Source organism: Mandrillus leucophaeus, unplaced genomic scaffold (assembly GCF_000951045.1).
Source record: "Mandrillus leucophaeus isolate KB7577 unplaced genomic scaffold, Mleu.le_1.0 Scaffold37, whole genome shotgun sequence".
NCBI classification, from domain to species: domain Eukaryota; kingdom Metazoa; phylum Chordata; class Mammalia; order Primates; family Cercopithecidae; genus Mandrillus; species Mandrillus leucophaeus.
In genome coordinates, this window is record NW_012103920.1 from 5,073,422 (window position 1) to 5,089,367 (window position 15,946).

General features: G+C 43.4%; 1 protein-coding gene across 1 annotated transcript in view; it reads right to left on the minus strand.

The window, feature by feature from the left end:
* WWOX (WW domain containing oxidoreductase) overlaps positions 1-15,946 on the minus strand; it is a 1,226,505-nt gene that overhangs the window by 889,307 nt on the left and 321,252 nt on the right. Inside the window, exon 6 of the mRNA XM_011990088.1 lies at positions 3,804-3,892. Within this exon, the coding sequence (XP_011845478.1) occupies positions 3,804-3,892 (89 nt within the window). The remainder of the gene's footprint in view (positions 1-3,803; positions 3,893-15,946) is intronic.

Here is a 15,946-nt window from a genome sequence, read left to right on the forward strand (position 1 = left end):
TGAAGATGGGGGGTGATAAGAATAGAGTTACATGTGTTTCTTTGGCAGCCTAGTCACCAGCACTTAAATTCACTTCTGACAGTTCTCAGAATCGAAAGACCTGCAAGTACTAAACTGTCATCTGCCTGTCCATGAGAGATTTCACTTTGGCAGCATTTCAAAAGTAAAATCTCTCGCTTTCTCTATGCATATTTTCACCACCACTATATTTCTCCAAGCCATGTAAAATCCTGTACTCTCGTGGGACAGATACAAAGAGGTTTGTGCTACAGAGGTCTCTAAATGGAAAATCACCCTTGTTTCTCAACCTAGAAGTATTTTCTAAAAACTGAAAGTCCTGTGCTAAAATCTGGGATTAGGGCAAAAATGGGTGAGAGTTTCCTCCAAGATTTTGAGGTGGCTGATTACAAAAGGCACTTCAACTTGATGATTTCCCAACTACTTAATGGTTAAAACCTAATGGTCCAGTTGAGACGTGGAAGACGATCCTATTATGTAACAGTTGGCTCACTTCAGCAAAGCTGCTCGCTTCCAACACGTTGTGACAGAGGAACTGGAGCAAGTCATTCAGTGGCAGTGAATGTGAGATCTCGCATGCTATCAGGGAAAGAACAAGAGGCAGACTGGAGTGAAATACCATGCCTGTCACCTAGCATGCAAAGTGACCCTGCAAAAGACCCTCACACTCTCTGGGTCTATTTCTATCGCATTTAAAATGAAAGACAGGGCCGGGCACCGTGGCTCACGCCTGTAATTCCAGCAGTTTGGGAGGCCGAGGCAGATGGACCACTTGACGTCAGGAGTTGACTAGCCAGGCCAACAAGGTGAAACCTCATCTCTACAGAAAATACAAAAATTAGCTGTTTGTGGTGGCATGCACCTGTAATCCCAGCTACTCTGGAGGATGAGGCATGAGAATCGCTTGAACCCGGGGGCCAGAGGTTGCAGTGAACAGAGATTGCACCAGTGCACTTCAGCCTGGGCAACAGAGCAAGACCCTGTCTCAAAATATAAATAAAAAATAAAATGAAAGACAGTACAATATGGTGGTCAAGTTGGAGCCCTGGAGAGGCTAAATCATCCCCTCTAACTACATCCCACATGCCTTGGATAAATTATATATCCTCTCTAGCCTCACTTTCCTTATCTGTGTAGTAGAGATATTAATAGCATCTACTCCCAAGGATTGCTTTGAGAACTGAATCACAACATACATGCAAAGTATTTTCCATGTATGGCTCATCATCAGCCCTCAGTAAATGAGCTGCTACCTCTGCTGTTCTTGTCATCATCATTCCCTCCCAAACCACCACAGACAGATGAGTTTGAGGAGTCAGCCGTCCATCATAGCTGACAACTGAGGTGATAGCTTGTGTGGGGTTACTGTGGCTTCCAGGACCACCACTCTCTTCCCAGAGCCCAGAAGAATGCCTGGGGCTTTAGAGGTGCTCCTCAAATGTGTGTGAAGTGAAGGAGCAGGTGGATAAATGAATGATGAAGCAATCAGAGAACAAATGTCTTGAATGCTAGTATTACAGCCTGCTGAGGTGCCTCTTGATAGTTCTGGCAAGGGGTGGCAGCTGCTAACAGCCAAGCACTGCAAAGGACACAAACAGGAAGGCTCTCTCAGATCTGGCTGGCTGGGGGATGTCATTTCACTCTTACTAGAAGACACCTTGGGGTCTGCACTTAGGGGATGTTGCAACTCTCACTAAGACTCTGACTCTAATGTAGACCTCAAGGACTTGGGACAGTTGCTAACTCCAGCAAGAGCCTTAGGGAGTCAACTTTTTTTTTTTGAAACAGAATTTGCTCTTGTCACCCAGGCTAGACAGCATGGTTCAACCTCGGCTCACTACAACCTCCACCTCCTGGGTTCAAGCAATTCTCCTGCCTCAGCCTCCCGAGTAGCTGGCATTATAAGCATGTGCCTCCACGCCCGGCTAATTTTGTATTTTTAGTAGAGATGGGGTTTCATCATGTTGCCTAGGCTGGTCTCGAACTCCTGACCTCAGGTGATCCACCCACCTCGGCCTCTCAAAATGCTAAGATTACAGGCGTAAGCCACCACAACAGGCTGAATACAAACTTTTTTTTTTTTTTTCTTTTTTTTTTGAGAGAGAGTCTCACTGTGTCACCAGGCTGGAATGCAGTGGCGCCATGTTGGCTCACTGCAACCTCTGACTCCCAGGTTCAAGCGATTCTCCTGCCTTAGCCTCCCAAGTAGCTAGGACTAAAGGTGTGCACCACTACACCCAGCTAACTTGTTTTATCTTTAGTACAGAAGGAGTTTCACCATGTTGGCCAGGATGCTCTTGATCTCTTGACCTCGTGATCCTCCCACCTTGGTCTGCTAAAGTGCTGGGATAACAGGCATGAGACACTGGACCCAGCTGAGAGCAAACTTTTTAAGTCTAATAAAGTAGAGTGGCTGGGCGTGGTGGCTCATGTCTGTAATCCCAGCACTTTGGGAGGTCGAGGCGGGTGGATCACCTGAGGTCCGGAGTTCAAGACCAGTCTGACCAATATAGTGAAACCCTATCTCTACTAAAAATACAAAAATTAGCAGGCCATGGTGGCAGGCACCTGTAGTCCCAGCCACTCAGGAGGCTGGGACAGGAAAATCGCTTGAGCCCGGAGCGAGATGTTGCAGTGAGGCGAGATCGTGTCCAACCTGGGTGACAGAGCGATGCAAAGAGGATTGGATACTAGACAAAAGCGTGGGGTCAGCTCCCCACAGGGCCATTTGAATATCTGGTTTAAGATCCCTTCCCTCACATCCTTCATCTGCTTGGAACACTGCAGAACTAACGTTCCCAACAGAGCCTAGCAAAGCCAAAGGCAGCTTGTCATTTACGAGAGCTCTCCACGTTCAGTGGCTCTGGTGCCTCTTGTGTAATTATCTTATCCTTGGCACCACCTGTGCTATTATTCACTTAATCCTCATGTTTGAATCAAGTCACTGAAAAAAAAACAAATGAAGTTCTTTATTAATGAAATTCAAACCTCTATGTTAAATGAGAAACCAGGATTGCTTGCCCTAAATATGAGTAAAAATAAACACTTGGAAATAAAGTATTGTAATTATTGTAGCTTGCCATGATCGCTTTCCTTACCTCAGGGTTTCAGGGTTTGAGGCCTCCTGTCTGTCTCTCTGTCTCCCCACCCGCTTCCGCTTCTCTCCCTCTCTGCTACAACCTTCTCTGTTAGAAAGGGATGCTAGCATATGATAGCATCAAAATATGCTAGGCCCTAACTAAGGCTTTCTCCAACTGGAATTTTGAAAGACTGAAAAGAATGAAAAAAAAATAAATGAATGTGAGTCCACGTTTTTTGGAATCACGTCCATGTACCACATCAAACCACCGAAGGTTTTAGAAACTGGAGGTCTTTTGGGTGCTTGGATTGTAAACATCCCAGCCATACTAGATAACTGAGTTTACTTGGTCCTGAATAGAATTAAAATATACTCTTACTCGATTCTGAAACGCACTGCAAAAATCTTATAATCAGGATGCATCTTACAATTGCCAAGCTTTTATTAGCCACTTTTACTAGTGCTTTAATAGCGTCTTCTCCTTTTGTATCTGGGAAGCCGTTATTAGATTGATGACACATCTCATAATGAGGGTGACTGTGAGTCAAGAAAATATGGTTCACCTTAACAGGGCCAATATAAATGAGCCTCCGGTTTGGACGCCAAGACAACACAACAGCTTTGCGTTCTCCCAATTGTGTTCATCTGATAAAGACATTACAATAGCAAGAAATTATGATCTATAACCCTCCACTGGAACACTCACACATTCTTGGCCTTGAATGCTTCAGCAAAACGCTGCACGCTACGGAGCAGAGCGAGGTCCAGGGCCATTGCTTCTACCTTGGCTTTATGCTGGAATGAGAGAAAATAAAAAGAAATGATAAATAACAGCAAGTTTAGTTCATGGTATCAAGTTACAGTAAATGTGTTATGGAACATGTCGGAATTCCCCTGTTTAATATAAGACGCCCAGAGAGAATATAAATCATAGGAATGAATGGAAGAACAGGGCTTTTACTGCCAAGTTCGGGGAGGATGTGAGGCTGGGATTCTGCTAAACCTACAGGCTGTGGGGGCGGAGTGGGGGAGCATGGGTTGTGCTGTGTTTCAGCCGCACAAAAGAGGTTGCAGAGGGGCTTTGGGCTAACGTTATCTCCTCTCCATCTGCATGCTAAAAAGCTGTAAGGAGGAGAACACACGACAAGGCCTGGATCATGGAAAGATGCAGTGGACAACGTCTTAATTTCAAAAGCTGCCATCCAGGTTGTGAAATATCTCCACTAAACCTGCATCAAAAAAGCAAAGACAACTCCTTTATATAAAGTACAAAAGCAGAAAGACTCATTTATACCAACAGACTCTGACGGACTGAGATCTCAAAGAGAGCCCTGACTTAGTAAACCCAGAAAACTCTATCAGTAGGTGGAGTACATGCTGGTGATACGAATTCTAACGGTAATAATGGCTACTGTGTATTCAGGGCCTGCCGGGGGCTGGGCGTTTACATGCCATCTCACTTCAGGCTCCTCACAACTCAAAGACAATGTTCTCTCCATTTGACAAGGCAGCATCTTACAAGAGATCACAGAGACAAGAAGTTGAGTACAAGAACTGACCCCCAGTCAGTCTGATGCCGAAGCCCAAGTTCCCTCCTGGCAAGAAAGCAGGAGAACTGGAGAGGTCAGGATTTGAAGCAATGGAGTTCCGTTGGCCATGTTCTTCATGGCATCATTCTGCAAGGACAGATCTCCGGGTTGCCCCTCCCACTGGCCTTGTGTGTAGGGGCCACTTCAAACTTTTAAACCTGGGTGCGCTTCGGAGTGTGAGATTCAATACTATCACTTCTTAGACCTAGCTCCTTGAAAGGACAAAAAGCCACCTGCCTATTCAAGTAAGAAGAATCCTGTAAAACAAATTGTTGACTTGGGACTTCCAGTCTAGACTGTGATGTTTAACTAAGATTAAGGAGGATAACATGATACCTATAAGGCTATGAAGGGGGATGCAAATGGCACTGCTGAGAACATCCTCTATCCTAAGTGTCCTGTTCAGGGATGGACAGGAGTTGGGATGAGATGTGCAGTGTATTTGCAGCCAGTTTATCTTGGCCGCCAAGTCCTGGGCTCTAACCCAAGTCCTAAGCTTTGAGCTGTGAACATCAGGCAGCGACGGCTGGAAAACACACTCACTCTGGACCATTTCACAGTGCTGAGTCTCAGTTTCCTTATCTGTAAAAGATGACTATTACTATCCTTACAAACCTAGGAGCAGATCACACGTTCATAAGCACCTAACATCCTGTCTGGAAGAGAAGCTGTCTAATTAATTTAACTAGCAGAGAAGACATCTCTTGTGCCAAAGTCTTGCCCTGATGCCACTCGGCAAGAAATGGCAGTCTGTGTGCGCTTTAGTCCAGCACAGTGGATAGACAGATGGCAATGATGTCCAAAGATCCCCCCTGAAGGCCACATCAGACCAGATTACTGAGGTAGGGATCCTGAAGAATCCAAGTCATGCCTGCTAACAAAGCCCTGTTGTTGTTTTTCTTGTTTTTTTGTTTTGTTGTTGTTTTTTTTTTTTTTTTTGAGATGGGCTCTCACTCTGTTGCCCAGGCTGGAGTGTAGTGGCGTGATCTTGGCTCACTGCCACCTCCCCCTCCTGGGTTCAAGTGATTCTCCTGCCTCAGCCTCCCCAGTAGCTGGGACTACAGATGCACGCCACTACATGCAGCTAACTTTTATATTTTTAGTAGAGATGCAGTTTCACCATGTTGACCAGGATGGTCTCAATCCCTTAACCTCCTGATCCACCCACCCCGGCCTCCCAAAATGCTGGGATTACAGGAGTGAGCCACCACACCCGGCAAAAAGCCCAGTTTCAAGTAAAGGTGGTAGAAAGTGATTAAATTATGTCCCCAAACCCCAACAGCACATCAGTGGCAGAAGCAAATTGGCCAACACAGATTTAAATTCCTGGTGTTGGGGAACAGTGGCAGACGCCCAAATGTGTAGATTTTGGAAAGAGGAGGAGAAACATGAACCTGATCTAGGAAAAGGGGAAAATGCCAACACAGGGGTTGCTGGTTTCGTAAGTTCAGGGAATAATAGAGCTGGAGGGTCTGCTGTAAGGTGAGGACACGTCCCTCCTTCTATAAAGAGGCAAACCGCCACCAAGAAGAGTGAAAGCCCTTGAGTGAAGTCACACCCTGTGGAAGGTGTGAGCCCCAAATAAGGAGCTGAACCCCACAAGCTGTCTGAGTAACTCATATTTTTCTGATGATTAAACATTTTTTCGAAGTGTAAAATGTGGCAATACCCCCCACCAAGATGAGGGGTATCATAAACACAACTAGCTGACATTCAAAGTCAGCAAACAAAGTAACCTTTCATCCTCATCCTCTGTCCTCTGGTCCCCGCCTCCTTTTACTTGGAGCATGACACTCACTGCCACGTGCAGAATCTTACAGAAATGTGAATGTATCACAAGAGGAAAGGCAGCCATTCATTATGTTGTGGAGGGGGTGGTAAAGAAATGGTTCTGCTCAGCCAAGCCCCCAGGGAAAACCCCAAGGGATATGCAGGCTACAGATTATAAAAATGCATGTCTGTATTTCCCCCATAAAACAGGAAGAACATTCCCAGATGGTGACCCCACAGCAGTATTTCAACAAAAATGATAGCACAGCCAACTAGCCCATACAGTCTTCCCTATAAGTAACTTACAACTGCTAAGTTTCCTTTTTGTTCTCCCGCTTCCCTTCAAAATAAAGCACAGAGCTGCCACTACCAATAAGAAGAAAATCATAACATATGCCTCTAAGGGAAAAGGGGGTCACAAGCCATCAAGTAGTTCAACAGACTAATCCACAAGCTGTGGGTTACTAGGCTCCTGGGGATAGTGACTCAAGTCCACGCACTGTTATTCCGGTAATTCTCTTACCTTAGGTATCAGGTTTCCCATTTCTGCTACCAATCCTGAGAAATGGAGAGAAACTGGAGGCAATACAGCAAGTCCAGGGGATGGAAAATGCAGCTTTTAAATTAGGGTGTGTGTATGTGTTTATGGGTGTGTTGGGGGTTTGCACTTCCGATTGTCTAACAAACTAAGTAGCTTTATCGAAATCTTTGTAGTGGGACATGCTCTAAATAAGAAGGTAGTGGCTGACAGATTACAAACGGGACCCATTTTTGAGGGGTGAACTGCTGTTAGGCGAGGACAAGAGACTCGATCTGCCAAGGTGAGATTTCTTGCCAGGTCTGGCAGTGAATCTGCAACTGACAACAATTCACTTTCTTGGTTTAACTCATGATCTTTTTGTTGTTAACTTTTATTTGAAACTAATTATAAATTCACAAAACATGACCAAACTGGTACAGAGAACACCCCTACACCCATCATCCAGCTTCCCCCATATATACATCTTACATACACACAATGCATTGGCAAAACCTGAAAATCAACATCAGCACAACGTAATTTACTAGACCACAGTCATTATTGGGATGTCACCTGATGTGGTTTGGCTCCGTGTCCCTACCCAAATCTCATGTTAAATTGTAATCCCCAATATTGGAGGTGGGCCTGGTGGGAGGTGACCGGATCATGGGACTGGTTAGAAACAGTTTAGTGTCATCCCTCCCACCCCCTTCCCATGCTGTCTTGTCATCAAGTTTGCCTAAGATCCGCTTGTTTAAAAGAGTGGATCACCTTCCCCTACTTGTTCTCCCACTCCCGCTAAGATGTGCCTGCTTCCTCTTCGCCTTCTGTCATGATTGGAAGTTTCCTGAGGCCTATCCAGGAGCAGAACATGAACACAGAACAATGAGCCAATTAAACCTGTTTTCTTTATAAATTACACAGTCTCAGGTATGTTTACGTAGCAGTGTGAGAACGAACTAATACAAGTTGAGATGCATTTGTTTGCTGCACCTTTGTGCATAATTCTAAGACATGTTATCACATGTATGGATTCATATAACCATCACCACATTCAAGACACAGAACTGTGTCATCACCACCAAGCAAACCATGACTTTCATTAACAAGTGTTAGAATTAGCACTTGCCATCTAGAACATCAAAAGTTCAGGATTTGTTCGGTCAGAACCTGCTGTCTTCATCGGCAATATAAACCCTTTAGTATGTCACAGTGGCCAGTAAGATACGGTCTGAATTCCTTAGCATGGCTCACAAGATCCTCTAAATCCATCAGGATGTGCTTCAGTAAGGAACAACCCCCAAATCTCCATTACTTACAACAACCCAGAATTATGACTTGCTCACACTTCACACTCATTGTAGGTCAGTGGGCCCAGCTCACCGTGGCCAGTCAGGGCCCAGGTAGACGGAGCCTCTGTTGTCTGTAACATGGACAGCCTCCATGGCATGTGGAAGGCAATGTGGTGAGCTGCACGTGGCATCTCAAAGACTTCTACTTAATAGTGACGGATGCTGCTTCTGCTCCCATTTCCTTGACAAAGTCACGTGGCTGGGCCTAGCTTCTAGAAGGTACATGCTATGTGTCCAGAAAGAGGAGAAATAAAAATACACAGTGAGGAATAGCAACAACCAACTCAGTCCACGACTTGGTCCCTGTCTACCTCTCTGGGCTTGTTTCAGGCCAACTCCTACTTCAAAAAGTCACAAAGACACATGAATATAGGCCATATAAAAAAGCATCCAGAACATAACTGGCTGGGCATAGCGGTGTGCACCTGCTACTCAGGAGGCTGGGGCAAGAGGATCACTTGAAGTTGTGAGGTCGAGGCTGCTGTGAGACATGATCACGCCACTGCACTCCAGCCTGGGCAACAGAGCAAGACTGTCAGAGTGAAAAAGGAAAAGAAAGAAAATCCCACCACCGTAAAATAAACTGATAGCTTTCCACATATCCCTCCTTCCTTCCAACCTATATGTCTATCCATCTATCTTCCCACCTACCTATCCATTCATCCATCCCTCTAATCATCCATCCTCCCACGTTTGTTTAACCAGAAGACATTCATTCTGAGATCATTGAATCTTGAAATGCTGTAAAATGGCTCTCAAAATTTTCCTTCCCCAAATCCTCATTCTTCCTTCTGATCACACCAGTACAAGTTTATCTCAGGCAAAACAGAAATGTTAATGTATTTTAAATTATATATACAGACTCTACAACCCATCATTTTAAAACAGAGCCGCACAGGTGGCATCCCACATGTGAAGCATCAAGCAACTTCGAGGTATCTCAGAAGCCCACCTGCTCCCAACACCCAGGGCTCAGCCAGAAAGACATAATCAGATAACCCAGGTACATGTCTCCCATTTCTCTCGGATGCAGGGACACTCATCAGTAGCACAGTTCACTGACACCTTAATACAGCAAGTCTTCTTCATATAGCAAGTCTTCTTCATCTATTCTTTATTAACTTCTAAAATCTGTCTTAGTGACTCAAGAGTCTGTAAGTGTGGAATCAAAGGGGTTTCCTGTTGTTACGCAACAGTGATCTCTAGTATCATTTTATGACTATAAATTAGCCATGTGTGACTCTGATGTGATACTGCCTGAAACCAAAGCAACCATATGGGGAGTGTGTGGTATTTAAACAGAGAAATGGGGAGATATTGTCATCAGCAGCAAAGACACCAGAGCCAGGCTGCCCTGGAACCACAGTCCAGCATGGCCAAGGCACTGGCAACGTGACTTCAGGGAAGTTACTGGAAGGTTCTGGGCTTCAGTTGCCTTAGTTATGAATGAGCATAATAGTATTGCCTTGTATGGTTACAGTGAAGATTAGATAGAGTGAATATAAGGTATGAGCCACACAATGGGCTCTCAATATATGCTATTATCGTTATTTTGAAGGCCATGGCTAAAATGTGATGCCCATTGTGTTCCAGTAATAATGCATAGTAGTAACTGTGGGTCTCCCTTGTTTTCTTTTTTCAGGGGGTGGTTTGGGGCTGGGCAAGTTACTGCTTCTTGGGTATTTAGTTTGCTCCTCTATGAAGTGGGAGTAAGAACAGCACTTGCCTTAGGTTGGGAAGTGAGGCAATGTAACTAAAGCACTTGGAGCAGAACATGATATCTGATCAGGAGTTCATAACTCTAGATCCTTATATTGTGATTGCATACTGTTTTATCATTGTGATCATCACAACGCATAAGATGTGGTGGTGACTATCCATAAAGAGCACAATGCTTCACTCCTCACGGATAGGGCTGAATGGGTCATCATGGGCCGATGATAAAAGCGACCTCAAAACAATGATCACTTCAGTCCTTGCCCCACAGCAGTTCTATATCCCTATAGCAACTTTGCAGGGTGCAGTCATTATCATCCACCTATTTCACAGATGGAGAAGCTGAGATTCAAAAGCCTCATGCACAGCTGCATCAAGATAGTAACTGCAAAGCCATGATTCACCCCAACGCAATATTTCAATAACTATTCCATATTCCATTATGTCTACACAATGTACCTGTCCTCTCATCCCCCAATCCTCCTTACCCCTTGGAAGCCCTCATGGCAGCTGAGACAAAAACCAGGGAAAACCATCAGATCTGTAACGGCCTCATGCTGTCCTGATCTCGGTAACCTGGTAGCCCAGGTACACTTCTCTCATTTCCCTTGGATACTGGGGCACTCATTAGCAGCACAGTTAGTGGACACCAAGTCCCAAATAAGGGAGACAACCTTCACAGGACTAAATTCATTTATCCATTAACACTGCCTGTAAAGGGAAACGTGTTTTCCACAGATTCAATCTCCATTTTCTTTTTTCCTCTCCATCATTCCAACACTTCAAAGGCAATGTCTCATACCTACATTATGCTTACCAACAATGGGAGGAGAAAAAACATCTCAAGGCAATAGGACTTTAGAACACAGGATAGGAACAACTCCAATGATCATACCTAGTTTTCAAGACCACAAATTATTACTTGACAGTCATCGTCAATTGTAAATTGCCTAGGAATCAGCTGGGAGGGTATCAATGAGTTCGCGCTCCTATCCCATTTCTCGCCATAGTGAACCGAAGTAGTTGGTATGTGGCCCAAGCTATTGGGTCTTAGGGAGCATGCTTCAAAATACTCCCATCTCGTGCATGTGGGCCTTGCGTTCTCCACTTACCTCCAATGAAAGAACCCCTGGCACACACGTTTGGCACATCTAGCAGCACAAAGCAGCAGTTCTTTGTTATGCTGTGTTGAAAGCATCATCACTATGTGGGTCAAATAAAGGAACACATCTGCACAGCGGCTGGAGAAGAAAGATACCCAGGTACACTAGACGGCTGTGCTGAGCCTGGCCTCCATTATACCCGGAGGAAATTCTCTTTTAGCTGGGGGACTCGTCATATGCAACTGCAGAGGCAAGGGTTGCTGTTTACAGGGAATTAGCTATTTTTGTGATCTCACTTCAAGGTATCCATCGATGCTGATTGGATGGCTATGTATCTACCCCTCCCTTACAAATATGGAAAAACTTATTTCCAGAATCTCATTTAAAAAGCTCTCATTTGCATGTATTTATTGATCATAAAAGCAACAAAAATAATAAGCGCCTATGACATGCTTGTTTTCATTTTATAGTAATAGCAAGTATCTTTTGAAGCATCTATAATTTTCCCTATTTTACAGATGACAAAACAGAGGCTGAGTGATGTTAAAGTGGCAAAGCTAGTAAGACACAGATATGCGTTTCCAACTCAGACGTGGCTGTTTCCAATGCTTGTGTCGTCACAAGATTGCCACACTGAGCTGTTCCCCCATCGTCATATTCTTCAACACATAACACCGGGAAGCTCTGAAGAAATTAACATCATCTATATATTCTTATTTGTGTCTGTTTTATATCATATTTATTTTACCCACTTAGAATTTACAAGAGAAGTGTTACTGCTGAACGAGAAAATGTAAGCATGGCAATAATCTACACTCAGAGCTTATTGCTAATGGCATCCTGCAAATTCTAATCCAATGGGCCTTAATTGCATTATGCTGATGTCTCTCATCCTTCCGCTTTACATACTCTCAGTCCTGATTTTATGTTCTAAAACCTTAAATAGGAGCTGTCACATTTACAACAGCAAGAGACACTGGCGTTGAGCATAGTATTGACATGATTTTATTCACTGAACTACAGAAGAGATCTAACTCAACTGGTTTAATAATTCATCAATATCATATGTGGGACTTCATAACACTAATTCCTCTAGTATTATTTAAGCGATGGTAATGGTTGCGATGGGTGACATCTTCACTGGAAAATGTATGGGGACACAGTTGACTAGTGATTCTTGTATGTCTTAGTCAAGATCATGTGCCAGTCTGATGTGGAGTTTGACCCATCTTTGCCAAGTCTAAAGATGAAAAGTGTGCCCTCAGAAATGTTCTTCCTGCTAGGATTCGCAGGAAAGGGGAGTTTGAGAGTCTCTTCCCTGGCTTGACACATTCTATCACTTTGCTTTTAATAAATAAACACTCTTGGAGAGGATTCCACATTTTAAAATATGGAACCACACCGAAAATGATCGCTGGCAAAACCCTGGATTTCCTTGTCTCTCACGCCTTTTTTGGGGCGTGGGGGAAGTCTTGAAGAACAGAGGCTGAGTTTGCTATTCCTAACCTTCAAATCAACCAACCAGCATCAACCTTCACTCCAGGGCCCTCCACCAGATCCCCTTCCTACCTCCCCCTGCCAAAATACACTAACATCCCTAAGAAGAAAATGATGACAACTCTTCCTTCATTATACACAGGCCAAAATTTTTGCCTTGTGTTGCTGGAACTCAATTTATAAAATAACCATGTCAATATCTATAGGTAATTGCGAGTCTATTCAAGGAGAAAATGCACCAGATAACAGCTTATTTAATTTGGTATAAGAGTTACGTGCCATGGAAAGCAAAACTATTAAAAATGCTTAGACAGTAATTGGCAATATTTTGCAATCCGGATAAAAAATGCTTATCTTGCCAGAAACTAACAAGAGAGTGAAAATATTCCAAAACCGTCCCATTTCCCTCTATGCAATATATTCACTTTGCAGCTTAAAAACAGTTTAAGGAAGGACAGTGAATGACACAGGAGGTTGGCAGTCAACATGATTGTGCATTTATGCCTTGCTATTGAAGAAAGAGCCTTTTTTCACAGTGAATTTTTCATTCTAATGTAAGTGATGATTTACGTTAACTATAGGTAAAGCGTGGTTACATTTTCCTGAAGGATTGCAGGCAAGTAAAGAGGAGTACAATAAGTTGAAGCATAAAAGCTTTCTCTGTCATAATATTTATTATAATGGCATATAAAATAGCTGAAATAAATAATAGATGACTAAAGGTAAATTCATATGATAAAGAATCCTTCAGCAGACACCATTACTTTTGACTGCTCTAGCTTTATACACAGTTGAAGACTCTTAATAAACATGCCCTATATCTTACGGAAGTACTGCAAACATCAAAGACGTGCTTAAAAGGCAACGTACTGGACATCAGCTAATTTACTGTATAATTACCTTCTCAACAGCAACAGTCTGTATATTCTGAATATTTAATAGCCGTGTTCTTAATGAAACTTGTTAAGCATTGGAACTTCCCACTTCGGGGAAGTCAGTGATAAAAGAAAAATCAGTGCCCCACCTCCTCGATTCAGAAAGATGTGTAGCTCCGAACACAGAGATCCGGGACCTGGCGATTGCCGCAAGTGGCAAGTCAATAGTGGGTAAATTGAATAAAAAGACAAAAACAAGATTTGTCTGTTCTGGTCAAAAGGATTTTACATTCCACACGGCAGACTTGTGAAGTCTGAACGATTCTCAAATGGAGGGAGATGGTATCGGTTCCAGCTGTTGGGAGGGCGAGAACTATATCCTGATAGCCGAGTTTGAGCAGAGCGTGAGCAGAGTCTCCTCTGGTTCTCAGCCAGGGGCCATTCTAACTGCTAGCAGACATCTGCTAATTTCCGCAGACATTTCTGCTTGTTGCAACTTGGTGGAAAGTGAACTGGCATCTAGGGGGCAGAGGCCAGGAATGCTACTCAGTATATTACGATGCACAGGACAGCCGGCCTAACAAAGGATTCTCTGGCCTCAGTAGTCCCGAAGTTGCCTGCGTGTGGTTGGTCACAAGCACTTTGGTTAACCCAAGTGGTCATCAGCTATTTACATTTACTGTTAGTTGCAAAAATAAAACTGGTGCATTATATTACAAATAATACAGAAGTGGATAACGTATAAAGTAAAAACGTTCCCCAAGTCCTACTGCGCCAAGGTAAGGACAGGGACAGCCTGGTTCAGATCCTTCCAGAGTATATTTTCTACCCATGTAAAAACATCATGCAACTTTTCCTAAAAACATAGTGTTGTAGCTCATGTGGTTGCTTCACAATCTAGTTTTCCTCAATAATACATAATTGAATCTATCTAAACAGAGCTCTACGTCCATACTTGGTCACCAGTATGTGTGGCCCACTAAAGAATATTCAATCATTCATTAAAAACCGTCCCCACATACTTCACTAGCTTTGTGAACTTTTTACTTACATTCTCTACACCTGAGCTTCCTTATCAGTAAAAACAGAAATTAAAGAACTTGCTCCTTGAAGTTACTGTGGGAATTGTTGGATAATATCTATGAGAAGCGGCCGGGTGTGGTGGCCCATGCCTGTAATCCCAGCACTTTGGGATGCAGAGGCGAGTGGATCACTTGAGGTCAGGAGTTCAAGACCATAGCCTGGTCATCATGGTGAAACTCCATCTCTACAAAAATACAAAAATTAGCCAGGTATGGTGACACGTGCTGGTAGTCCCAGCTAATCAAAAGGCTGAGGCAGAAGAATCGCTTGAACCCATGAGGCGGCGCTTGCAGTGAGCGAAGATCATGCCACTGCACTCTAGCCTGGGCATCAGAGCAAGACTCCACCTCAAAAAAAAAAAAAAAAAAAAAATCCTATAAATGTTACTCATTGTTTCTGTTGTAATATTATTTTATGTTGTTGCCAGGTTTTTTTTTATTTTTTATTGCCACTGAAAGCAATGCTGCAATACAAACACTTAGCAAAATATAATATTTTTCTTTAAGATGAATTCCTGGAAGTAGACTCACTAGGTCAAGAGATACCACATTTTAAATTTTCATTGATTTTTACTGAGGGTCCTCCAAAAAGGTTATACCAATTTCCATTCCCAAGAACCCTACAGGAGACTATGAAAGAAAAGCAAAACAACCAATAATTCACACTGACATTCATCGTAAATTAAAATGTACAGCTTCATATCTGCATCTCTAATACCTGATGCATACGCAATAGTACTGAGCATGTTTTCAGGACAAGCTTTAATTTAGAAAATGAATGAATGACTGTTTAACATATCATCAAATATGGGGAAAAGCCGTACGTAGAAATATAAGTAGGCTACTCATATTGGCAGCAACAATTTTCCGTAAGCCATTTGGAAACCCAGGCATTTCTCCTGGTGCTTCAAGGCTGTCTGGCTGAATGCCGGTCTCTCGGAATTTGGCCACACTGTGTGTGACGGATATGTGCTTGGTATGCAGAACATGCAGTAAACATGTAACAGTATCAACATGCTGAAGAAATGACCATGACAGTTATTTTTACTTTACAGATGAATCTAAAGAGAGAAATCTTTCAGAGGATCTCCAGGAACAAAGCAGGATGTTTAACAGATAAACTGGAAAGTATTTTTAAATGTGCTTCGGAAAAAAATAAGGTTTCCTGCTCAAAATGGTATCTGCCTCGCAGTAGTTTATGGGTTCCCACCATAATACACATAAAGACAGAAAAAGTAGCCAGGCGCAATGGCTCGCGCCTGTAATCCCAGCACTTTGGGAGGCCAAGGCAGGCAGATCACCTGAGGTCAAGAGTTCGAGACCAGGCTGGCCAACCTGGTGAAAA